The sequence below is a fragment of the Varanus komodoensis genome, unplaced genomic scaffold, assembly GCF_004798865.1.
Source record: "Varanus komodoensis strain SLA01 unplaced genomic scaffold, ASM479886v1 scaffold3, whole genome shotgun sequence".
In the NCBI taxonomy this organism is placed as follows: Eukaryota; Metazoa; Chordata; class Lepidosauria; order Squamata; family Varanidae; genus Varanus; species Varanus komodoensis.
Window position 1 is genome coordinate 19952571 of NW_025335761.1, and position 26554 is coordinate 19979124.

At 39.5% G+C, this 26554-nt stretch overlaps 1 protein-coding gene across 1 annotated transcript; it reads right to left on the minus strand.

The window, feature by feature from the left end:
* Positions 1-1148: 1148 nt before the first annotated feature.
* LOC123026294 (MAX gene-associated protein-like) lies at positions 1149-26270 on the minus strand. The gene is made up of 11 exons (XM_044435731.1): positions 25692-26270; positions 24941-25054; positions 22176-22479; positions 18463-18692; positions 17436-17585; positions 16989-17043; positions 13738-15215; positions 6233-6415; positions 5648-5759; positions 5064-5297; positions 1149-3201 (listed from the first exon to the last, which is right to left on the minus strand). Exons 1-11 carry the CDS (start codon positions 26268-26270, stop codon positions 2132-2134), a joined length of 4509 nt encoding a protein of 1502 aa, XP_044291666.1. The 3' UTR covers positions 1149-2131.
* Positions 26271-26554: the final 284 nt, after the last annotated feature.

The following is a 26554-nucleotide window of genomic DNA, read 5'->3' on the forward strand; positions in this document are numbered from 1 at the left end:
AGCTCATTGAGGCAGGCACAGCAACAAGCAAGTGGAGTGGTGAGGCTGGTATTGCAGCAAAGCACCAAGATGGGGCAACTGGGCATTGGAGAGTGTGAACTAGGAGGGAAGACAGGGAGTGCTGAGGCAGCCATTCAGTGCCCTGTTGCCAGTAACTCAGCAGCTGCTGAGGAGGAGAGGGCAGTGGCAAATAGCAGCTGCAACAGCCATGGTCCTTCTTGCTACTGAACTCACTGTTTCCTTGTGGAAAAGCATTGTAACTGAAGTCACACGTAGCCAGAAGCAACCGTGAAGCACAAACTGTTGGTTATTCACAGTAACCAGACAGACTGTGATTCACCATGCTTACTGAATTCATACGTAACAAGCCACATTCTGCATTGTTTATCGTTATGTGTGTACCACAACCACTGACTTTTTCTATTCAATACCTAGGTAAGACTGTCATGTCTACAACTTCTGTGCCAGCTGGATAATTCACCATACAGTTAACACTACTGCTAAAACTTCCCTCCTCCGTTGAATAATTTCCTGCACTACAGGCGGGGTGGCAAATCAGACTTGGAACAGTGGCTTTATTCTTTCAATTCTTATGTTCATTAGGACAGATTTATCCTCAGCCATGCAATTTAAAGAGAATATGTTGACTGTCTTTGTTTTTGTTCCATTTATTTATTTATTTAGCACCTAATTTGCCCCAATCCTCCAAACTGCTAGATATCCTTTATACAATCAAGGTTGATGCTACTGGAACTGTGGCACTAAACATGAATGTATTCTCTTTTTTTAAAAAAAAGGAAAATTCTGTTTTGATTTAGCATCTCAGGTGTGAAATATCAACAAGTATTCACATTTATTAGTATGAATTATGAAAGCACCATTATTTCTCAGATCCAATGCTTTTTTTACAACAATTTTCTCTTTTAAGAAGTATCCCATTTTCATAATTCATATTTATGTTTATGGTAAGAAACTTACCTCTGTGTACTGCGTGGGAGTTTCATTCATGCAAAGTGTGTACATAACTATAAAATTATTTTTATACTTTAAAGCTTATGAGTGAAGCCTCTGTATAGTTTCTTGGTCATCAATTAGAAAGACCCAACATCTTACAAATAAAATTACTGCTGAACAGTTTGATCCCAAGTATTTGAAATGTACTACTTCATGCAAAGTTTGGCAAGAGTGTACTGAAACTAATCAAATGTAGTTCTTTCCATATAGCCACCAGCATGTGCAAGCTGCCTAAGACATACCTTTACTTCCCATGCTGGTGGGACATACTGCAACCATGTGAGTAGAGCCAACCATGTAGCTCTTTCCTTCCTAGGTGCTGCCTTCCTTACTGGAGGGTGTCAACTGTGAAGGAGGGACACACATAATTTGTTCTGCTTGCATAGTTGAGGTATTTCAAAACATTACCACCACAGTGTGCAATAGCCACATATGCCACATGGGGGAAGTGGTTCCCATGTGGGTGTGAACTGATATGCAATAGATAAGAGAGGATGTACAAATGCTCACAACTTAAAACATAAGGGTCCTGAGTAGATCTTTGCTGTACTGAGAAAATATGTAGATGGATTCGTGCTTATCTTTCAGTTGCAGTAAAAAAACTGATAGTTGCAGAGAGGAAGGACTGACAAATAGCTTTAGTAAAACATCTAAAAAATTAATCCAAAAATGAACAGGGGAATGAGACATCAAATTAGAAGTCACTCTGGTAGAAAACAACTGGAACCATTAAACTATTTCCACTTTCCAAGAGTACATGTAAAAGAGTTCTTTTAAAATCATTACTTCAAAGAAATACAAGTTATCAAGTACCTCGATCAAGTCATGATACCCAAAGAGATAGCTGACCCAAATAATTTTACTGCAGATGAAACTTACCCTGAATCAGCTAGTTACATGCAAAGAATCCACTGCTAAAAGTGTACTAGATTACAGTTCCATGTTCGTTTTGAAAGCTTCTAAGAAGATAGTGCATGCATTTGCTAAATAAAGTGCATGCATTTGCCAATTTGGAAATACAGCTACAGAGTTATTTTGATTTTGTAATTGTGGGTTATAGTCCTGTGATTACATTATAGTCCTGACCATGGCTGACTGACTTTTAATTAAGTGGATGTCATTTTTGTGCCAATGAAGGCCTCAGTTTAGTATTCTGTTCAGAATCTAATACAAAGTTTGCATCTTTTAATCCAAACAATGCCAGTTTGGGCATGGGCTTCCATATGATGTCACTGTGATGAGGTTTCATCTGCAGACTGGGAAGTGATGTATATGTGGCCTTTGTTCGACATTTTATATTTTTAAGATTTCTACAACTAGTTATTGTTGAAAGGTTAGGATTCTGGTCCTTCACTTCAGAGTCTGGCCTGAATGTCGAAACATCTGATGGTGATGAAGGCTCTCCCAAGGTATCTGGATTGTCACTTTCTAAGTGAAGGAGGAGTGGAATTACAGAATCACTACTTCCTTGCACAATAGAGAAGTCCTTAAAACATCCACTCAATGTGCCAAAATGAAAGGGAGAGCCTTCAGTAGTTGATGCTCTGCAGCTTTCCGTATCTTCTAAAGAAAAACCTGAGCTTAAGGACTTAGGAAACTTTGATACATCTGAAATATTATCATTCTTATTGAGAAATGCTGTTTCATTCAGAAGTGATGTAAGAATTTCATCATTCTCCTCTATCTCCATTAAGGCATTTGCACTCACTACTGTGTCATGCATCATACAGGGTTCATTTTGCTGTTCCGTTTCTAATCCAGAGCCCTTGGATTCATTATCCTGCACCTTTTGAAATAAAGAATCCTTTGACTTTTGCCTCTCTCCTTCTTTGTCCATTTCTTCTAATTTTGCCTGGCTTCCAGCTAATTCTTTAGTGTAGAATTTGGTCATAGAGGATCCTGGGAATCCCTTGAAGCTGGAGACCATCTGTGGAAAAAAGTTTTCTTTTTCTCCAGCAAAAGGCTTCATGGTTCCAACAAGATGTCTTTCTCCAGCTCCAGCTTCTTTTCCAGGCTGAAGGTTGGCCATTTCCTGCAATTCTATCTGCGAGAAAGAATAATCTGTCTGGAGATCAGCATCCTCCATCACATCATAATTCTTTCTGACATCCAGGCTTAAATGTCTTTCCCCTTCAGCAGTTAGTGACCTCACATTTACTATCCTTGGCATCATCGGCTCCTTATTTTCTGCAAGGCCAAATAAAGCAAAATCTGTTAGAACAGGGAGTTGACAGAAAGTAAATCTGGATCTACTGCAGGATCTCTGACAGACTTGAAATAGATCAATAAGGATTTCTGGCCACCAGCTGTTTCACAAAATCAGCAATAAAATGCTGCCCCCACCTTGCCTTAAATTTTACTGTTGAAGAAACATTTGGGATAACTGAATATGCAATAACTGAGCACTTTTCAGATATTGTACTGGAAATAAAATTCTGGGATCAGAATTCTTAATTTTAAGCATGTCTTTTGCACCAGACAGACATTGGAAGATATTGGAGTTCTAGTAAAAGACCAAAGACCATTCCAAGTTTCAAGTCTGCCCACTTTTTAGAATGCTGGCAAGACAGGAATCAGCATTCAGTGAAGTACTTTAGGAACTACTAAATGCTTGGGCATACTAATGGAATATTTTTCTTGAAAAGCAGACGGCTATGCTATATCATACTACTTTTCAAAAGTCTACCCTGTTCAAATGGGTTTCTTACATGGCATGTCAGGCTACTGTTCAAGAAATAGAAGTCTGAGGGTTCTCTGGGTACGGAATTCGTTTTTCTCATCCAGGAATTCAAAATAAATCTAAATCCTCAAATAAAAAGTGCTGATGATTTAAAGAATTAACCGCAAAGAAGAAATCTCTTACATGCTGTGGGGCCAAATCAGTGACAATGCACTTTGTGCAACATGCTGCACATTCAGCCTGTGCAACTGTTCACTCTAAGGAGAGATCTTTCAGCATCTCCTGGGGAACAGCCAGCAGCTTGTTCTTCCCCAGGTATGTGTGTGCAGCTCTAATCTTGCTTTTCCTGGGAGGAAGGCAGAAATGCCTCTTCTTGGAATGGCTTGGTTTCATTACTGCATACTAGAATTTCATGATGGCTGAGAATTGGCCATCTCTTTATGGCTGAAGACATTTTTTTCAGAGACATTATTACATATACTTGCCCTCATGACTCAGCCATGCTTTACATGCAGAAGGTTCCTTGTTCAATCTGGAATTGCCAGGTTGGGTTGGAAAAACTTCTGCCTGAAACTCTGGAAAGCTGTTTCCAGTCAGTGTCAACAATACTGGGTTACACGGACTAACAGTTTGACTCAGATGGCAGCTTCTGGTGTTCCTATGATTCCCATTTTTCTTGTCTGCCCCATTCCAAAATTTCACTTCTTTTGCCATCTCCCTCCCTTCCAGTTCCCCCCCACACTTTCATACTCCAACTCCCACATGATGCTGGGCAGGGAACCCAGGGCTGGGTTCCATGAACCTTCTTGTGCTGGGTTTCCAAACCCAGTATGGGGCAGCCCATCCCACAGCTCAACTGTAGCTCTGCTTATCTGGGTCATGCTGCAGCTGAGTAATGGGGGAGGAGAGACAAAAGAAAGTGCCTCTTCTACTTGGCAAGCTGCTTGCTAAGTGGGGTCGGGGAGGGGAGAAGCAAGTGTTTCTGTTTCACGGTCTTGCAAGACAGTGAAAGGAAGTGTGCCCCCCTCCAGCTCTACTTCACCCATTGCTTGATGTGGTGCAGCACATTTGGTTGAACCTCCTCTCATAATGAGGCCAATATGAAAACAGCCCCTGTACCTGTAGCCATCCCAACTGCAGGTGGGCTGGTGGTGAGGCACATTCAGCTGGCTATCCTTGAGAGGAGTTCCAGCCAAATGAAGTAGAAGGGTTTACCTCCCTGGTAGCTTAGCATGTTGTGATTCCAGTTGTAGAAAAGAATAAAAAAGAGAGTCCTGTGCTTGCAATTGCAATGTTTCCAAGAATACACTGAAGCTTGGGATTTTCCCTTTATGAAAACAGCAACTAAATATTTCTTCACCTAGCTTACCTGTAGCACCACTTTTTCTAAAAAGTACTGAAGGTTCTGAATGCCTGTTGGACATAATTTGTTTCATCTCTCTAGAAAAAGAAAAGGGACTTTGTTCCACAGAAAGTCTAGTAATTCCCGTAGTTTTAGCAGTCTTCATAGATTCTACTTGCTCTTCCTGATTCTTCTGTATATTTGTTTTTTGTTTTGCTAAAATGTAGTCTAGCTTCTTCAAGATCACCTCCTGTGGCTTGCCTATAGAGAAAGCAAGAGTACTAAATTTCTCTCACATTTGGCTATTCAAGTTCTTTGAATAGTAGTAAGGGAACAAGTTAGTGCAAAAACCTAATACTTAATAACACAGAATTTATAGCATTTCCAGCATATATGGCTCAAATGGGCCCATCTGAACTAATTAACCAGTTGGACAACTTAGTACTTTATTCATTTCTTTGAAATTCTAGCCCTTAGTGTTCTATATGAACCATCCCTCCCACCAGCACCCTTCAGTTTGAACCTCCTGGTGTCCCTACATGGCAGGAAATCTTTCTTCAAATTTATATTTATTTTGCCTTAAAATAAATCTACCCATGAAATCACCTCACCTGAAAGTACAGATACTTTATGAATTAGGGTGCCTTTCTCATGCAGTAATAACTGCTTCTGACTCGTCAATTCAGCTGCCTGATCAATTAGCCGTTGGATCTCTTCAACAGCCTGAAAAGAGACTATGAGGTTATTTTCAGATTTCAGTACTATATGCTATAACAAAGGTATAGCCAAGCATTCTAGAAACAAGTCAGTTGCTTCTACTATAATCAGAAAGCAAGGCACTTGAATATATTGAGAGAGTAAGCTCCAGCTAGTGAGGGGAAAGGCAAGCTAGAAAAACAGTACAGATGGAGATGATAAGTTCAGGCATGAACCATGGTAGTTATGAAGCTAAGTTACTCAGACAAAGGAAACTAAAGTAGATAGATTTATCTCAAGTCTGATAGTCCAACTTGGAGCAGAGTTAGCTCTAGCACTTAAGTTTTTGCTTAGTTTTTATGTAGATGTCTGCTCCCCCTCCCCCAGTATAACATTAATCATCTCCAGATTAATAAGACTTTTGCTGCTGTAAGAATGCAGTAACTTTCCTATGAACAAAGAGGAATTTCCATACTATGTCTTGACTGTAGAACTTTTACCTGCTTGAGGAGGATACGCTTGGCGACTCTGGGGAAGGTGTGCAATCCCAGAACCACCTTCAATTTATCAAAGAGTTCCTTAATTTCTCTACGACGACGCTGTTCATTTGCTGTATGTGTCAGGCGATAAGAAGCAAGGGTTGGTGCCACATTCTTTGGCTTACTCCTCCGTAGTTCAGACTGCTGCAGGCAAGAGTGACAATCTCAACAAATAAAATAAATGCAGTTACCTGTTCATGGGCAACTGGGCTTAACTAATTGTTGTGGTAGGCATGTGGATGGGGTGGGGGGTGAATGTTACATAATTTTTATAGTCACAATCCTATGCATATTGAGACAAAACTGGTGCATGCTTGTAGTTGCAGAATTTTTCTCTGTCTAATGTGCTTATGATTACAACCTTACTTAGTTGTTACAAGGGAGGGATAACATGGCATAATGAGGGAGAGAGCACTCTCTTCTGCTTTTTCTCCATTCTGCTGGTTCCTGATGCGCTGGGTACAGTACCCTCTGGGGTAAACATGATACTTGTGAATACTAGCTCAGTTCCTAATAAGATATCACTCATCTATATGATCAAGAATAAGGGAACTGACCTGGCATAGATTACTAAGAACTGAGTGGTGCAGACCTGTCTCAGCTCTGCCCTCCTGGTAATTCAGTATAGTGCCAGACCAGACTAAAAAGCTGGGGGAGTTACTCTTCCATTTTACTCGCCAGGAACCACCTCCACCCTGGGATAAACTATGAGGACTTTCCTGACCAAACCACCTGTGGCAAGACTCTGGTCTTGTGGGCTTCAACATCCATTGTAACAGTCTTGCGATGACCACTCAGGGCTTCATACCCTTTATGACAACCATGGGGCCACCTCAGAATGTCATTGGCTCTTTGGGGAGATCAGGGTATACCCTTGTTTTGACTTCTACCTCTAGATGGGAGTGGTGGTTGTTGTAACCCCCCTCTTAATCGAGCATGCAGCTAGGGCATGGCTCGTCACAGGTAAGAAGCATGATCAGAGTGTCCTGTTCGCGTAAGAACAAGAACCCCAACGAATGTGCACGCTAGGCAAGGCTGACCACAAAGCAGCCTTTGTTGCTATGCTCCAGCATAACGTCACGCCCTGTACACTCGCTTGCTTGCTTTAGCATAAAAAAATGTGTGCGAATGTAGCTCAGTGGATTTCCCCTATTGTTCGCTGTTATTCAAGCACCTGCATAGCCGTCCGTGTAAAAGAGTATAAAAATCCTGCCTTCGATCTGCTCAGCACCACACTCTCACGAGTGCATGGTCCCTGCCGGCAGGTAAATAAATCCCTCTCGATAATTCCAACCAGTCTCTGGTCTCGTCTGTAAAATCGCGCCATACAACAGTGGTCTGCATATTGAGAGTGACAATCATCCCACTATCAAAATCATACTACTTTCTAATCTAGGAGTTTTCCAGAAGCCAGAGCTGGCAATTTCTTGGAATCCTTGTCATACTATGGAATGGCAAAGTGCAACAGGTCATCAACTCAATTGCTCAAGTGTCCTCTTCAGCACTATCACTCTTACAGGGCTTCTTGGTTTACTGGGGGGCTCTAGACAATGAAAATGAGTCAAAAGATGGCTGGAGCATAAGTGGCATAATCCTACCCCTGAAGGTTATCGTGTGCATCTAGGAATGTATAATTGCACATATTGTATATGAAGAAAGACAAGGTGGGCATCCAGTTGCATTTTTTGGTCATCTACCTCAGTGAATCCAGTTATTAAAGCTCTCAGAGGCTCACAGTGAAGAGTTTGCAAGAAACCAACGCTAAAAGTGCCCATCTCCATGATCTGAACACAATTATTGGTACAGTGAAGCAAACAGTAGTGCTAGGGAAAGGCAAAAGGCCCTGCTCCAGGAACCCTCCTTGAAGGAGGGAAAGAGCAGGGTCTCCTCTGCAGTGGCGCTCTGACTGTGGAATGCGCTCCCCAGAGAAGTTCGCCTGGTGCCAACTTTATATTCTTTTCGGTGCTAGGTAAAAACCTTTTTACTTACCCGTTATTTTAAGGATTGAGGAATTTTATCTTGGTTTTAATATATTTACAGTCATATTTTGGTTTTTGTTATTATATATGTTGTTTAGTTATTGTTTTTATGATTGTGAGCCGTCCTGGGACAATTTCTGTGTAGGACGGGGCAAAAATATTTTAAATAAATAAATAGAAGATGATCATGACCAAAGTACTCAGAAACTGGCTATACACATTTCTGTTTATACAGCAGTTACTGAAAATTGCCAAGGCTTAATCCATATGCAGTCCAGTTCATACAATATCCCCATAACTGGTTTGAAGCTAGAATACCTTCTATAAATGCTAGGACTATGGTCTTGCAATTTTCAACACACAGTTTGTGACATAAGGAACACAGCTCAGCATCATAAGCCATGCTTTGCTTTGACTTCAAGCCTCAAGAGCTCCAGTTAAAGGATTTTGTATAGCAGGGCTAAGGAAGGTCTTGGACTAAACTCCCTGAAAGCTGCTACTAGTTTTAGAAGTCAGCCCCACAATACATAAGCTAGTAATTTGAATCAATACAGGACAGCTTCATATATTCAAGCAGTAACAGGTTCACATAAGAAAGAAACTGTGCACCAACACAGAATCCACCACTGAAGAGACAAGCTACTGAGTTGTCTCTGACTTATGACAATTCTATTAATGAAAGCCCTCCAAAATATTCCAGCCATGGCAACCTTGAAAATTCAAGGCTATAGCTTACCCTATTGAGTCAATCTACCTCATATGATTTCCCTTTTCTTCTTCTGCCTTTGAATTTTCATGACTGTCTTCTCTGGGAAGTCTTCTCATGAAGTGCCCAAATTGTGACAGCCTCAGTTTTATCATTTTTACCTCCAGGGAAGGTTCTAGCTTGATTTGATCTGGGACCCACTTGTTTGTCTGTCAGTCCATTCACAAAACTCTTCCTCCAGCACCATATTCAAACAAATCAATTTTCTTCCCATCAGCTTTCATCACTGTCTAGCATTTACAGCTACACATAGTGATCAAGAAAACAATAGTGTGGATGATCTTGGTGTGGTCTCCAATGAAATGTCCTTACACTGGACGATCTATTCTAGTAGTTCCTTTATTGCTGCACTTCCAAGTATCAGTCTTCTCTGAATTTCTTGGCAACTGCCACCATTTGGTTGGATGACTGAGCCAAGGTATACAAAATCATTCAAGATGTCAATTTCTTCATTGTTGACAATAAAGTTGTATAATACTTCTGTAGTCATGATCTTTGTTTTCTGGATATTCAGCTACAGTCCTTATTTTTGTATTTCTTTCACTTTCATCAGGAGTCGTTTCAAGTCATTCCTGCTTTCTGCCAGTAGTATGGTATCATCTGCATCTCTTAATTTATTGCTGTGTCTTCCATCAATTTTCACTCCTTTCTGTGATCTTAATCCAGCTTTCCTTAGGATACATTCTGTGTACAAGTTGACTAGATAGGGAGATAAAAAACCCCCTTGCCTGATGCATTTTCCTATGGCAAACAGTAGCTTCTAGTCCACAATATAGGTTACAAATCAGGACAATCAAGTGCTGAGGCACACCCATTTCTTTTAGGACCACCCATAGCTACTTGTGATTCATATGGTCAGAGGCTCTGATGTGGTCTATAAAGTATAGATCTTCTTCTGGCAATATGGTCTTGAATGCCTCTTCCTTTTCAGCTGGAACTTCAGGCATTTTTCACTCAATATTTATATTGCGATTTATATCCTGCCTTTTTCCTACAAAGGGCTCAAAGCAGTTTACATCATCTCTCCTCCTCCATCTTATCCCCATAACAACCCTGTGAGGTAGGTTGGGCTGAGAGTATGTGACTGGCCTGAAGTCACCCAGTTGGCTCCATGGCTGAGCGGGGACTAGAACCCAGATCCTCTGAGTCCCAGTCCCATGCTCTTAACCACTACACCACACTGGCTCTCTGTACCACCTCTGTATGAGGTGGTATTTTATTGCACCACTTTAAGCATCACTTTGTTTGCAGGGAAATTAGTGCAATGGTCCTATAGTTGCTGCACTCTTTTGAATCTCCTTTCTTGGGAATGTATATTGAACATTTCCAATCTGTTGGCCATTGTTTTGTTTCCCATTTTTGTTGGCATACTTTTATCATGGTTTGGATTGATTCAGTCTCTGAATTCAGTCTTGGAATAGTACTATTCCAGTATTACCCTACCTACTCTGGGTGCTTTAATCCTTCTGGTGCTTTATTCCAGCAGCTTCCACTTTTAATACTTCATGCTCTTCCTCATAGGATCTCTCTCTGAAGGAGTCAGTCATCCTTTCATCTCTCCTGTACATGTCTTCTGTATATTGCTTCCACTCTTTTTAGATTTGCTCCTTGTCATTTAGGATGCTCCAATTTGTCTTTCAGCATTCCTTCTCTAGGTTTGAATTTCCCTTTGATTTCTTGGATCTTCTGGAAGCAGTCTTGTTTTTGTTTGTTGTTCCCTTCTACTTCTTTACACTGGTCATTGTAATTGGCGTTTTTGTCTCTATCTGATAGTCACTGAATATTTGCCTTCAGGATTCTGACCCTATTTCTGTAATTTTTGTTTTTGCTTCTCGCCTATTCTGTCTTTAGCAATAGCTTTTTCCTGTCATCTATCTAGGCTTTTTCTTTTTGTCTTTTGACATTCTTCCCTAATAATGTCTCTGGTTTTAGTCCACTCTTCTGGCTCATGGCCAATTAAGCTGAATAGTGGAAATCTGTTCTTAAATCTTCAGGAATGTTAAGTTGTATTTTCGCACTCTTTCTCTTCATGATCTTTTGAAGCTTTATTCTGATTTTTGATATTAATAGTTCACTACCACAATATGCTCCTGGTCTTGTTTTGGCAGCAATAATACACCTTCACCATCTCCTATTTCTGGTTACTCAGTCCATTTAATTTCTGTATTTGGTGATGTCCATGTATATAGATGTCTAGTAAGTTGAATTCATCCATCCATCCATTTGTACTTGTATCCCACCTTTTTTGCCTTTCAAGCAGGCCAAGACAGCTTACATAATTCTCCTCCTCCTCTCAATCTTATCCCCACAAAAAAACAAAAAACCTGCGAGGTACATTGGGCTGAGAGTCTGTGAATGGCCCAAAGTCACCCAGTATGTTCCATGACTGAGCAGTGACTAGACTCCAGATTGCCTGTGTCCCAGTTGCACACTCTTAACCCCTGCACTACACTGGCTTTTAGTATGCATTTGCAATAAACAGATTGTTGCTTCACAGAATGCCATGAGTAATTTTGCTGCTTCATTTCCTACCCCTAGCCAAAATTGTTCTACAATGTTTGAGAATTTGTTTCCTACTTTTGCATCCCAGTCGCCTAGTATGATCAACATGTCATGTTTTGGTGTGTTATCAACTTCCTCTTGAACATGTGCATAAAGGTTTTTGAATTCTTCAGCATCTCCTGCTGGAGCATAGACTTGGATTATGGTTATGTGGACAGGATTTCCACTAATTCTGATTGTTATTATTTGGTTTGATTTTGCATTATAGCCCCTTACTGCCTGTGCTATATCTTGCCTCAGTATTAGAGCCATTCTGTCTCTTCTGAGTTTGTCATTTCTAGAGTAGAACACTTTTGTGTTTGCCGGACTGAATATGTCCCAATCTAGTCTGCTTTAGTTTGCTCACACCAAATACTGTGATGTTTAACCATTCCATTTCTTCCTTCGTGGTTTCCAGTTTGCCCTAATTCATATTTCTCATGTCCCATGCTACAACTATATGTGTTGTGAAGCACTGACTTTCAGCCCCAGACTTCCTTTTGTCTTCGATCTAGTTGTGTCAATAGTGACAACACTATCTGTAGTTGTTCTTTGCTCGCTAGTTGAGTGCTTTCCAACTTGGGAGTCTCATCTTTTGGCACCATCTCTTGTTACATTTTGGATTTTTTCAATAGGGTTTACAAGGCAAGAAGATTCAGAAGTGGTTTACTATCACCTTCTTCTGGACAGTACTAACTAGAGATAGTTTTAGTGTCACTTGCCATTGTTTGTGAAAGATCTTCCACCACTGTCATTTTTAACTACTGCTGCTGCCCAGAAGCTGCTTTTCAGAGGCTTCTCTGCTCCAATCACCATCTGAGATATCCATTCTCTTCTGCTAATGTGACCATTACTCCTGAAGAGGGTAAACATATCTTAGATTGGTATCTCAGCTTTGACCATTCTGCCGTGAGTGACCCTGCTAGGAAACCAGGCTAGTTAGAGAGTCTGGCCTTCTGCTGGCATTCTCTTGGCTTCTCTGAATCTCTCAAATCCCCTTAGCACATTCAGGTGTACATACAAGAGGCAGTGGGAAAATATAAGCTACTGTTCTATTTATTTTAGCTACTGGTAACAAGAGCTTCCAATAAATCTCTAGCTTTTTATCCTGGCCTATCACTTTTCCAGATTGCTGCCTTAGTTGTTAGTGTCATCCTTTCCTTGGTCTGTTGCACAATAATTGTAGCATAGGTTACAGGAAGAGGTTTTAAATATTGAAGGATAAAATATTCAGAGGTGCATTCAAAAGCAAAGAAAGGTTAGACAGAGCACATGTATCTTTTAAGCATTGTCTCAAAAATAAGAAGTTTTCAATTTGCACAGGATATAACTGAAGAAAAATAAATAAAATAAATTTCAGAATCAATAATATATACAGGAAATATATTTTTTGTTATATTTATGCTTTCTGTGTCCTTTTCAGCCATCTCTAATAGCATTTCTGCCATGTGTGATACTTTCAGAATAAGACTCTGGTTGATGTGCGAGCAACTTATTTTTTTCTAATTTGGTATTATACATTGGGACTTCTAATGCCAAGGCCTGCTCCTCTTGGAATTATGATCTCTTCTCCTATCTGAACAGCACTGACCTCATCTTTCCAAATGGTGTTCTTTATCTGGAGGATGCAATATACCAGCTAGCATCTAAGTATCTTAGTTTAATTACCAGCCTTGCACACAGCTGTACAATACTTTCAAATTCCTAGGAAGCAGCATCAAATTTCTAGCTGCTCAAACAACAAGACATATGGGATTTTTCCATCTCAATGTATATCTTAACAAACTACAAATTAACTTAAGTTGTAATTTGAAAGGAACCACACAAACTACTAACTAAATAATTATTAAATGAGCTACCAATAAACATACCAGTTATGAAGGGCATTATATTCTTTAGAACACTTGCATGTAATCCAACTTATGTGAGAAACATTAGCAGCTAGTTTTGATTATAAAGATGGGGAAGTGAGTGAGAAGAAACACAGAAGGAAGTTAAGGAAAGTAACATGCCAGAAGAGAAACAGGCAGACATATGTGTTGGATCTACCAGACACGTTGCAATAGTAATTTCAATTGATCATAACAACTTCCATCATCCTCTAATAAGCTGAGTTATAGCAAAACAAAACAAAAACACTTTGCTCTCAGAAAATTTTCAATTTAGATCTAAGTGCTCACCAGTGTTTCAGTCTGGTAGACAGATATTCCATCAGTCTTTTCCTCTTTAGGGTGATCATTTTTCCCACAATTTTCTGTAACATCAATAATACCATCAATGGAGATACAACCATTTTTGGTTTTAGGTGGATTTTGTTGTATACATTTAGCAGCTGATTTCCAGGATGCTTTGCTCCAAGCTATGATAGCCTGAACAAGGTCATCTTTAACAGTTTGCATATTTCCCTGAATACCAGTTATACCTTTCTTATGGCTTGATGTGTTGCAGTTCACTTGAACATCAGTATTTGAGTTTGGTACAGACTCTTGAGTACTATCCCTGTATTTCTTTCCTAGTCCATAATTTTGATTCTTCATGCAGGTAACATCATTTTCTTTTGTTTCTTTTCCCTTGCAACTTTCCATTTCTACGGAATCACATCTCCCTTTCCTGCACTTCCCTTGCAATTCAAATTCATTTTGGTTTTCCCACTGACTTTGAGACTGTCTGGTCCCTTCCTGTTGTTGTTTTGTAGAGTTCATGCTTACAGTCTGTTGGTTTTCTTGTAACTCTTCAGCAATCAATATCAATTGTATCTGCTCTGGTGCTTCTAAACTGGTAGTTGGGCTTTGCATCTGGGCAATGTTTATGCCCTTTCTATTTGTACTTTTAAACTGTGTAGCCTCTGGTTGATTTGTGGAGCTTTCCCATAATATATGTCCTGATAGATCAGTCTGCCAACAGTTTTCAGCATCTGACACACCTTCAAAATGTCTGTCATGCTGTTTCTTCCCAATCATGCTTGTTTTCTCACTTTCTGTCCTGCTAACATATGAATGGTCTGACAATATGCCTGGAAAAACATCAGGATATAACAAGGGTGTCTCACTTGATAATTCCTCTTCTGCAAATGTATTCTTTAGAATTGTCTTTGTCATAACTGAATTTTTATCACATAAAAGTGTTTTCACTTTCAACTCCTCAAAATTATCTGGCTGATTTGCTCTCAGTTCATTTGCTTCTAGCATGGTATCAGACACTATGACTCCAGCCTTTGTGACAATTACTTCTTCTGAGTGCAATTCTATTTCTTCTTCTGGCCTCATGGTATCCAACTCCTCTTGAACACTTATACTAAAGGAATTGCTAGCAATCTGAAGGGATAAAATATTGTGGAAATTTGCGTGTGACACAGCCTCCTGCCCTGGATGATTAGGCAATGCAATTCTGCCAGACTGAAGGGGTACTGAATTAGTAGTACTGTGTACAATACTTGCAGGATAAAGTTTAAGAGACAGATCAACAGCCTGTGATTCAGATACAGGTTCAGCTGGAAGGATGGTGGTTGCTTGAGTTTCTGAAATAGTAGATATAAGCTTGGATCGAAGAGTTTCTGATGCTAGCTTTCTAGCAGGACACACAAGAGTAGAACTGGAATGACTTGCAGACTTCTCTGGAAACATACATGTTCTTGCTGATGGGATTCCTACATCAGACTCTGCAACAGAGACAATTACCATTTTTTTTCTATGTAATATTGCAAAATAATAGGACCTTAATTTTATCAGCAGAAACTTAGCCAAAGTCCCACATATTCCTTCATATCAGAAGACTGGCAACCCTATTAGGATCAAACATAAGCAAGACCTCTTCTTAACAAAAGAACATACGTTATGCAATACAAACTATAAACTATATGTAAATCAATGCAAAATATATGACAGCATGGCCAACCTGATAACCGTTCTCAGTAAATGCTAAAAGAAGGAGCAATTCTGTGGGCAGAATCAGGCTAGTTGAATTTTATGTTGGATTTACCAGGCAAACAATAGCAGTGTTCAGATTACTATCACCTGTTTATTTTTTGATTCATCTTCTGGAAATAACATCAAGAGTTTATTTATACTGTAGGGTAGGAAAACAAATCAAGAACCATCATGCTGAAAAAGACACATTTCATAACGTACTATTAAAATGTAAAGTAGCTTATCATAGAATCATAGAGTTGCAAGGGGCCAGAGTCCCATTGGTTCCAACCCCCTCCTCAGTGCAGGACTCTTAGATGGATGTCCAGATGTATCTTGAATGCCTCTAGTGTGGCAGAACCCATAACCTCCCTAGGTAATTGGTTCCACTGTAGTGCTGCAACAGTCAGGAAGTTCTTCCTGATGTTTAGCAGGAACCTGCCTTTCTGTAACCTGAGCCCATTATTCTGTGTCCTGCACTCTGGGGTGATTGAAATGAGATCCTGGCCTTCCTTTTTGACAACCTTTCAAGTACTTGAAGTGTACGATCATATCTCAATCTTCTCTTGAGATTAAACATGCCCAGTTCTTTCAATTTCTCCTCACAGGGCTTTGTACCCGGATTATCCTTGTTGTCCTCCTCTGAATCCTTTCCAGCTTGTCTGTAACTTTCTAAAACTGTAGTTTTAGAAGTGGACACAGTACTCCAGATGAGGTCTAACCAGCCTTGAGTGGAGGGGAACTAGTCCTTCACATGACTTGGGAGTGATACTTCTATTAATGCATTTGCCCTTTTTTGCAGCCGCATCACATTGTTAATTCATATTCAGCTTGTGATTTACAACAAGATCTTTCTCACTTGCAGTATTGTTGAGCCAAGTATTCCCCATCTTGGAATGAAGCATTTGGCTTCTTTTTCCTAGGTGCAGAACTTGGCATTTGTCCTTATTGAATTTCATTCTGTTCTTTTCAGCCCAGCACACCAACCTATCAAGATCAGCTTGTATCTTATTTCATCTTCCAGGGTATTGGCTATCCCACCCAGTTTTGGTTCACCTGCAGATCTGATAATTGTTCCCTGAACTTCCTCATCCAAATTAATAAAAAGGTTGAAGAGTGCTGGGCCCAGGACTGAACCCTACAATACCCCACTCCCCAATTTGGGAAGCTGCTGCTGTTAAGCATTCTTTGAGTCTGATTCTCTGGCCAACTGTGGATTGTTGTTCCAGCTAACCCACTTTTAGCTAGTTTGCTAATCAGGATATCACAGGGCACACTGTCAAAACTTTTGCTGAAATCAAGATAGATATAGAATCCCCACAGTCTATTAAGGAGGTTACCCAATCAAAAAATGCAAAAAAGTGTAGCAGCTTAAGTAGTAGGTTGGACTACTACTCTTCATTATTCTGAAGGCAGGTTGCTTTAAGGTTGTTTGATGAAGATTACTTTTTTCCTGTTTTGTTAGCTCTTGGAATGATAGTAATATTTACAGAATTATTAAGAAAAGCATGGTTTTCAAATCTCACCTCCAGAGTAACTCTCTATACCACAAGGTTCTTCAGGAACATCTGAAATATGGTCCTAAGATAGAAAGGGTACATGAAAAGCCAGAAAAGAGCAAGAGAAGTCGAGAACATTTGTGCAGGCCCATATAGGTTTTAAAATATAGTAAGAACAGGAGCAGCATGATTATTAGCTTTCCCAACAAAAAGGGACCTAATATAGAAAGATAAATTGAACATTTTAACTGTGTACATTCTCTCAAAATATTCTTTATTAATTTCCCCCACTTCTAGCTAGGGCTACAAGACAATTTAGGGCAAGGTTACCAGTGCTCATTATTGAACTGAAAGTTCTTAAGTAACATTTTGAAATAATTCTTCCATGGAACTTTTAAATTATCATGGATAATTTCTGTGATCAAATTAGTACTGATACATTAAGTGGAGAGAAATGTACATTTGTCAGTTTACCTCTCCAATACATTTTTCAGAACTGGGTGTCTGTTTGATCCCATGTTGCTGCTTTTTCTTTCCAATGCTGTCCTTGTACTTTGAGGTACAAGCATATGACCACATCTTTTCAAAGTGTGAAGGTACAGCATACTTGTGCTCCTGTTGAATCTAAAAGTCCAAACAGTTCAAATTAGAGCAACACAGAGCTTTGGAATCCACACACCATTTATTTTTCCTTGTTTTCTCTAGAATTATTCAATGCCCAGAGGATGGTCAAAAGAGGTCATTCCTTTAAGAGTAAATATCCTCTTTTTAGGGACTGCAGGTGGTGCAGTGGTTTAAACCGCTGTGCTACTGGGCTGGTTGATCAAAAGGTCACTGGTTCGAATCTGCACAACGGGGTGTGTTCCTGTTGCTCCATCCCAGCTTCTGCCCACCTTGCAGTTCGAAAGCATGCAAATGCAAGCAGATAAAAAGGTACCACTTCGGTGGGCAGGTAACAGTGTTCCGTGCACTTCGGTGTTTAGTCATGCTGGCCACATGGCCACGGAGACTGTCTGCAGACAAACACTGGCTCCCTTGGCTAGGAAACAGAGATGAGCACCGCCCCCTAGAGTCAGGCATGACTGGACTTCATGTCAAGGGGAAACCTTTACCTTTTTTATCCTCTTTTTTGAATATTATCACTTACAACATGATCCTTTTGTAAAGCATGCACTGGTCATATGCAGCAGAAGGGCTGATTACCACTGCTACATGAATTATGGGGTTGAATATGAGCTGCAACAGAGGATAATGCAGCCTCACAAAACCAGGTGTTGTGTGACTCAGGTATGGCCAAAGCTGTAAGATGCTGAGAGAATGAACAAGTCCTATAATACCACCCTGTCCTCCCACTAACACCCGCTACTCATCTTTTCCAAAATGTATACAAAAAAGCAAAACAATTTCTAAATAAGGATTACAAGCAGAGCTGACAAATACATTGCTTGTTTTCAGAAAATAAATATTTAAACAGATAAGCTTAAAAGTAAACAAAAGTTACCTGTTTTACCACTGGATTGAATTTAGGCATCCTCAGTTGATCTCTTTTTATACCGCTGCAGGCTGACTTGAAAGGCAAAACCACCTCTGAGTAAGGCTGCATCATATGTTGCGTGGGTTTAGTAGCAGATAGTGATGGCAAATAAACTGTTTTTACATCAATCTCGCTTTCTTCCTTTAACATTATTGGGAAATCTTCAATAGGTTGATCCATTTCTGCACTGTATATTGCTAAAAGCAAAGATAGCAAGCAGCTTAAACAGACAAGAAACAAATTAGGCTTCCACTCTAAACTAAGAGAAACTGCAGCAAGCAAGCGAGCGAGCGAGTGAGCGAGCGAGCGGCCGGCCGGCCAGCCTATATGGAGAACAGAGGCAATGCAAACCAGCCACTGAACTGGTATAGAAAAAGTAAATGAAAGAATGAATAAATGATAATTAGCGTGGTCTAGTGGTTAAGAGTGAGGGGCTGGAACTCAGACACTCTGAGGTGTGGTCTTCATTCAGCCATGGAGTTTACTGGGTGACTTTGGGCCAGTTACAGAATCTCAACCCAACCCACTTCACAAGATTGTTGTTGTGGCAACAAGATTGAGAGGAGGAAGAAAATTTCATAAGTCACTTTGTGCTCATTGGGAAAAGAGTGGGATGTAAACCTAACAAATAAATAAATAAACCTGACTTTAACTGAAATATTTGCCTCTGGTTGGACAATTGAATCTAGTATTACCACTGTGCTTCTCTACCCACCCCACTGCTCCTTCCCAATCTCTTTCCTTGTATCTCATGTCATTTTAGATTTTGAAACTGATGACAGGAACTGTCTGATTGTTTATTCTTGTAAACTCCTTAGGGCATATTTTCACTGGACATGGGATATAAATGCTTCAAATAAATTCATACATACATACATACATACCAATAGTCCCTGGGTTAAGAATGAGTTCCATTTCTGAGAATGTCCTTAAGTTGAATTTGTATGTTAGTTGAAGTAAGCCAAATGTTTGTCTTAGTATATGTATATTTTTTACTTTTCTAGGCAAATAAGAAACACTTCCATATTCACTAAAACATCTTAAAATACAATACAGCATTGTAATACTGATAATAATACAGTAATAATAAAGTAACTGCAGGTACTTTGGAGGGAGGGAGGGAGGGAGGGAGGGAGGGAGGGAGAGAGAGAGAGAGAGAGAGAGAGAGAGAGAGAGCGAGCGACTGTATGTATGTGTAGGTATAAAATATTGTTAAAAACAAATAAAAGAAACAGTTCTTAAAATATTTTAGAACATTCTAAGGTAACATTAAGATTAACTGATGAAAATGGGGATGTGCCTGGTGCTGGACAGTCAGGGTTTGATTGTGCTACTGGAGACAGGTGGGGTGAGCCTACCGCTGGAGTTGTTTTGTTGAAGTAGGCCTCAAGGGTCATTTGTATAGCCATTTTCTTCTTCTCATCATAAATGGTCTTGTAGTAACTGAGGGCCTCAGTAACTGCATGGTAAACCTTTGTGAACCTCTCCATGTTAGGATCTAGCTCCTCAGACTTTGCCAGTCCTACTGCAACATGATGAAAAGCTGTGAATACTGTATCTTTAGGGAACGACATGGCTAGTGATGATGTGCCACCAAACAAATTACATCATTTCCTAGAGATATTTGTGATATTCATATAGAATTTCTGGCAGTCTGGGCATTTGTAAGTATGGGTTGTTCGTAACCCAGATGTTTGTAACTCAGGGACTACTGTAATATTCTAATAACTGGATTAGCAGCAAAACACAAACACATCCACAGGTTGGTTATAGAAATATTCAGTCTAGAACTGTTCCATTTTACTTCCTTTGAACTCTCTAGGTAAAAGGAAATGGGTACATCAAGTTGTAGTCAATATATGTCCCTCTACATCCCTAGACTTTAAATTGTTATTAAAATCAATTGCAATGTGTAGTCTTTATTACAGCAAGAAATCAGATAAATTGGGGATGCTCTTTTGAAAAAAATTCCTTCTATTTCCCATCTTCAGTCTTGATTATGTAGCTAAAATGGAAAAAAAACCCACACAGAAGTGAAAGGTGCTCTGTGGAGCCCCGATATGGAAGAAAATACCCCAAAGGGTGAGAAACCTGCCCTAAAAAACCACATGCATGAGGACAGCCAAACATGAAAGGCAAAAGAACCAGAGCAGCAACAATCACTTGATCACTTAACCAGTACAGGGAAAACCTCACTGCAGGGTAACAACAGTGGTGACATTCAAAGGAGCAACAAAATGCATGTAACTGGGACAGTAGAAGGTACCCTTCTGCATACCTTCAGCTATTGGTTAAAACGAATTTGCACATTTCTTTAATTGGGGTCAGGTCAGAGAGATGCTTAGGTGAAACATAAAAAAGAAATTAGCTCAACAGCATCCCAGTAACTAATATTCAGGAGCAGACATTCTGTAATTCTGAAAGTAATATATAGCTTTTGTGATTAGTAGACACTAATAAGACTTATTGTCCAATAGCCTTTAATAGGGAATCTACTACGTACAAAAAAGAAAGTCAGTTTCATGTAGTACTTAAAAGCACGGGACTGGGACTCAGAGGATCTGGGATCTAGTCCCTGCTCAGCCATGACGTTGAGTTCTTTAAAAAAGAATATGGTGGAATATAAATCAAATAAATAGATAAGACCTATGAAATCCATAAGTTCCTTTTCCTCTCAATACAACCTATGGACTTCCACTATTATTCACTTTTTCCTAAGTGAACAAGCTCTCTCCCAGTAACCAAGCAAATGCACTGAATGTTCACAGGTTACTAGGACCAACTAAGGGCTTATCCTTAAATTCGGGCATCGCTAAGGCTGCATGGGAGCAAGTAAGCATCTGGCCTCCTCACCCTTCAGCTTTGCATTTTGTTGAGCAGGCCAGCCAGAAACACCCAGTTCCAGGTTTATTTGCTACAGTGTGAAAAACTGGAACTCTGAGTTGGGGACAGAACAACCCAGAGATTGAGGTCATTGTATCAGGGACAATTGCTTGAAAGGATGATATTTTGGAAATATATATACAAAATAGTGTCCAAAATGCATAATTTTCATGCAGACTTTGAAAAACATTACAAACAGATATAGAAACAGAATGGAATGAATTTACCGATGGAAAAATGAGAAACTGAGTGGAATTAAACTTAACAGAGTTGTCCATCTTCAATGCTAAACACATCTTTAAAGAATGCTATACTGCAATCCCAAAGGGGCTTGGGAAATAGATCTATAGAACGTAATGGCCCATATCACTGAAATAAGGTAATGATTCTGCAAAGGCTTTAAAGCAGGGGTTCTACAGATTAGGACCAATTTTGTTTGGCAAGAAATGAGCATAAAATGTATCCTATAGAAAACTCACTGCCACCATGATGAGCAGAGCAGGAGAGTTTGTGGTGCTTCAATGGCAGTCTGTTCACTCCAGACCAAGGCTTTTATACAATGTACAAAAACCTGACCAAAACCCCCAGAAAACCACCATTAGGGAATGCAGAAACAGATTTGGCTGAAGATGCAGTGCAGTTGTGAGCAGGATCATAAAAGCAGAAAAGATTGAAAGAAAAAAACAAAACTCAACATGTTCTACTAGGTAACCCACAGCAACACTATCTTGTAGTGTCCCTGTGTAATTGAGATCAATAAAGTAAGAGTAGCTACTATATTTTCCAGCTAGACTTACATTTCACATTACATCTGCTATGGTTATTCACCCAAGCCATTTCCTTTTCCTCTTGGTCCTTACAGTTTGTAAGAATCTCACACAAAGATCTTTTCAAGTGTTGCTTAGGCATAGAAGCTCCCTTTAATACAGATATCCTTCTCTTCAGACAGTCAGATGTGCCAACAGTCTTGGAGGGGCATGTAGGTTGACACTTCTCAAAAGCTAAATCAGCACATACATCCTCAACATTGCAGAAAGTGTTGTTATATTGTAACTCTTGGCTTCCAATGAGGTCATAGATAGGTTTGCTTTTGAGTGGAGGCTGAAAGAATGCACATATATTTATCTATATATGAAGAATCCAAACAAGTATCTACACACACACACATTTTCAATATACACTGTGTGAAAGCAAAGGCACAACATAGTAGCTTGTCTAATTTAAACTTGGTCTCATCAGGATGCAGCAGAATGTGCTAGAGAAAATTTGACTGCATGCAAATTGCAGCACAACATGGCAACTCACTGTGGGTAACTAGCCACAGTGGACTGTTGTGCTGTGCAAACCTGCACAGCTTCCTACAATGTGGCTTGAGTGCAACAAGTTCTCAACCAGCACAAATCCTATATTTGGTGAGTGTACCAGGTGCAAACAGTGAGTCTGTCCAGTTACACTTCAGATGTTCCAGAGAACACACGAGAGACAGAAGTGGGTCCAGGATAAGACTGCACATGCTGGCCCTGACTTAATGTACCTGTTTGCACTCAGCCTCACCCCTTCATTCTCGACCTTCCTGCATTGAACTGGGATTGTAAGTGGAGTTTTTACTCATATTTAATAGAACGTAAGTAAAATGTGTGGGGTGACTGTAAAACCTGTTAAAGATGAACCCCAGTAGAATCCCACTTAGATGTTGCCATTCTACGAGGGGAAATCAGAGAATGAAGAGCTGGAGACAGCGCACTGATGGGGGCTGGGGGGGGTGGAGTCAGTGTGCATGACTGCTTCCCTGGGAACTTTTATTTATTTGTTTATTTAAAACATTTCTATGCCGCCCCCACCGCAACAAAGCCTCGGGGTGGCTCACAACATTCATTAAAAAATTAATAATTTAAAAACTGGTACCTATCTCGGCTGTATGTATTAAAATCTATAAATACAATAATAAAAAATTAACAGCTAAAATAACTTTTAAATAAAAAGGTCTTCACCTGGTGCCGAAAAGCAAATAATGACGGCGCCAGGCAGATCATTCTGGGGAGCGCATTCCACTATCTTCTTTGGAATACCTGAAGAGGGCTCTACCTTCAGCAGCTTAGGCTGGATATCACTCTACTGACCTACATGCTTCTCAGGGAGCCATCCCCTAGGGAGGTGAGGGAGATGCTGGCTAGAAGAAAGGCCTGGGAAATGCTGCTAGCATTTTGTCTGGTTATTTTAACAATGGATTTTAATGGCTACCTGGTTTTAAAATTGATCCCATGTATGGTTTTGGTCAATTTTAGTTTAAATTGCTTTATTTAATGTTTTATAATTTTGATATATTATCTTTTATATTAGGATTATGTTGTTAATAAGTTTTGAATATGTTGTTTTAATATTATTGATTTTAGAATGTTGTGTTGTTTTTATATTATGAGCTGCGCAAAGAGCCCAGCTATGGGCTACTGTACTGGCACAGAAATTCATTAAATAAATAAATAAATAAATAAAGCTTGGAATTAACACTTATTTTTGTCCTAAACAGTTAGTAAACAGCTGAACCACTTAGCTTTAGTGCAGTGGCACAGTTCAATCATTCACAAGAATTAGGCATGTTTCCAGGAAATTACCAAACTTATACTAGTTGTAAACTAATGCATAGTAACCATTTTATATATGGAAGCATATGGAAACTTCCACATGTAAGCAGAAGACAATGATATAACCGATAGCAACTCATATGCGAAGTAAACTTTTAACAGAAGCTCCATTTGTAATTTTCAAAGACATCTATGTTTCATCTTTTCTATCTACCACTTCTTATTCATAACACACTAAAAGTAGTATTTGATTTATGACTGCAAACTTAACTGGTACTGAAGAGGAGTAAAAGCCCTACTGGCTCAAGCTGATGAAGTCATAAGATGCACTGGGGTGGGGAGGCATGCAGTGTTTAGCCTGCTAGAACTTCTTTTAGCTGCTCCAAAATGCCTCTTGTAAAACCTTATCCTTCTTACCCTCAGTGGTATAGCCTTCCATGGTGATAATGCCTTTCTGCTAGTAGAACAGCACATCCACCCCATTCTAATACTTGACCCCAGCTGCAGGATCTGAGGGTTAGGATTGCCCTGCATATTATTTTTGGCAAATTTTCTATTTCCTTTTGAGAGAGAGCTTTCAACTGTATGGCTTTTATCATACAGTCTGCTCCAAACAAAGAATTGCACAAGAAGGCCCAGATTGCCCTGTCTTCCTTTTGAAATCTTTGTTTTCCCACCAATACTTCCATCTTTCTTTTTGCCAGGGAAAAAACTATAGTAGAAAATTTGTGCAAAATCCTTTTTGATTGGAAGCACAAGGTATACTCTGATGGAAGCATCCAAAATACACCACCACTGAAAATGGAAACAGAAAGCTTGTTACTCAATTTTCTAGGTTTAATGTCTTTGTTCTGTAATATATGCCAATAAACTCACAATTCTAGTATATATTATCACTATATTATTTTAAACTTGAGCATTAATGCTAAGGAAGTTTACTTATGAGGAAAGCAAATGAAATTATTCTTTCAAAACCATACCTGAGGGATAAGCAGAGCTGCCAAAGATAAGTCTGCTCGCTCTTTGGTAATGTAATTCTGTGGCTTTCCATTCTGCAATGCAGAATCTTCCAGTTCCATCAACTCCACCTGAACCTGCTAAAGGCACATGTTCATTTGACACTGAGGTGAACAAGAAATTAAGTGAATTGGGAGATACTTGAGCCAGGGCTTCCGTATCTGTGTGAAACAATTTTTACCAACTGTTGATATGTTTACATATAAAAAGTATTCCACAGTAGTTCAGATCAAGAATATTTTAAAACATTTTTTTCAATTAGCACAGAGAAGTTCAGTTTTAGTCATATTTGCATGAATTCTGTCTGTCTATCTATTTAGGACATTTATAGGCCATCCATCAGTGTCATCTCTGAATGGCTTACAATATAAGAAGTCGGTTTGTGATAAAGCCCAAGAAGTTACAAATCACTCACTAATAGGGACCCATAATTAATCCTAGTGCAGGAATGTTGGAAAAGTTTCTTTCTTGTTTTATGACGAATTTATTTGTGCCAATTATACTGCATGAGAAAGAGAATTAGAAATCTCCTAGTGGCCTAACAATTTTGCAAATGGTTAATTATTCAGGAGAAACGGTGATCATAGAAAACTCAGCTAAGCATGCCCAACAGATAAAAAGATTATAGAAGAAAATAATTTATGATTTGAGAGCCCCATCTGGAACATATATTTAAATAGAATCTATCACTAAAGGGTCACTACTGCAGCTTACCTGAGAAATGAGCAAAGTGTCCAGAGAACTGCTTGCTCGTTCTTCAGTAACATAGGTTCGTGGCTTCCCATCCCTCAAGGCACAATCCTCCAACTCCATCAACTGCAACTGAGTCTTAGATAAACCTATTATATCATTGCTCTGTTTCTGCTCAAGCAGCTTGAAGCTGTAGTTATGCTTCTGTTTTGACAGAACATATGAAGGCACTGCAAACTTATCGGAGGATTTTACCCTGCCTTTAGTTCCTTGTTTACTCTTAGTTTTTATTTTCCTCTTTCTAAAAGTAGAAGGCAGAGAAAGAGGGTTGAACGTATGAGCACTGGGTGGAGAAACAGATTTCTTTTTTAGAACACTGTTGAGTACTTGGACACAACTGGTGCTTTTGGATGGAAGCTGGTAGGCCACTGGATAACTAAGTGAATTAGAAGAGAATTCCACATCTGTTTCCATTAGTTTCCTTTCACTTTCCAAATATTCATCCAGTTTATCACTGCAAAAGGCAGATCGGTTCTTGAAGGAGTTCGTTAAAATGCTGCCTGAATAAGTACAAAATGTGGCATGTGGAAAGAAGTTAAACATGGCTTCCAAAAATACATCAATTCCTATCACAATTCAAAAGGAAACTCCTAATTGCTTCTGTAAAACTGATAGTTAAATGTACTTCTGAGAACACTTCTGTGCTGTTTTTAAAGTGTGATTAAAAGGGACAGGGAAAAAACAATAGTTTGAGGAATATAGGCAAGATACATTCTTGATTCAGAGGTTGAGTGCCACGCCCAACAGAAAACAGAAGGCAACATCTATTATTTGCCATCAAAATGTTTCCACTGTAACTGCTGTTTCTTCCTGGTGGGTGGGTGACA

Coding starts and splice junctions, on each gene's coding strand:
- LOC123026294 (XM_044435731.1), bottom strand. CDS start 26,270: ATGTTTAACTTCTTTCCACATGCCACATTTTGTACTTATTCAGGCAGC. Junction 25,055..25,691: donor ACACTTTGCTCATTTCTCAG/GTAAGCTGCAGT, acceptor TGCCTTTAGCAG/GTTCAGGTGGAGTTGATGGA. Junction 5,298..5,647: donor TAAAGTATCTGTACTTTCAG/GTGAGGTGATTT, acceptor CTTTCTCTATAG/GCAAGCCACAGGAGGTGATC.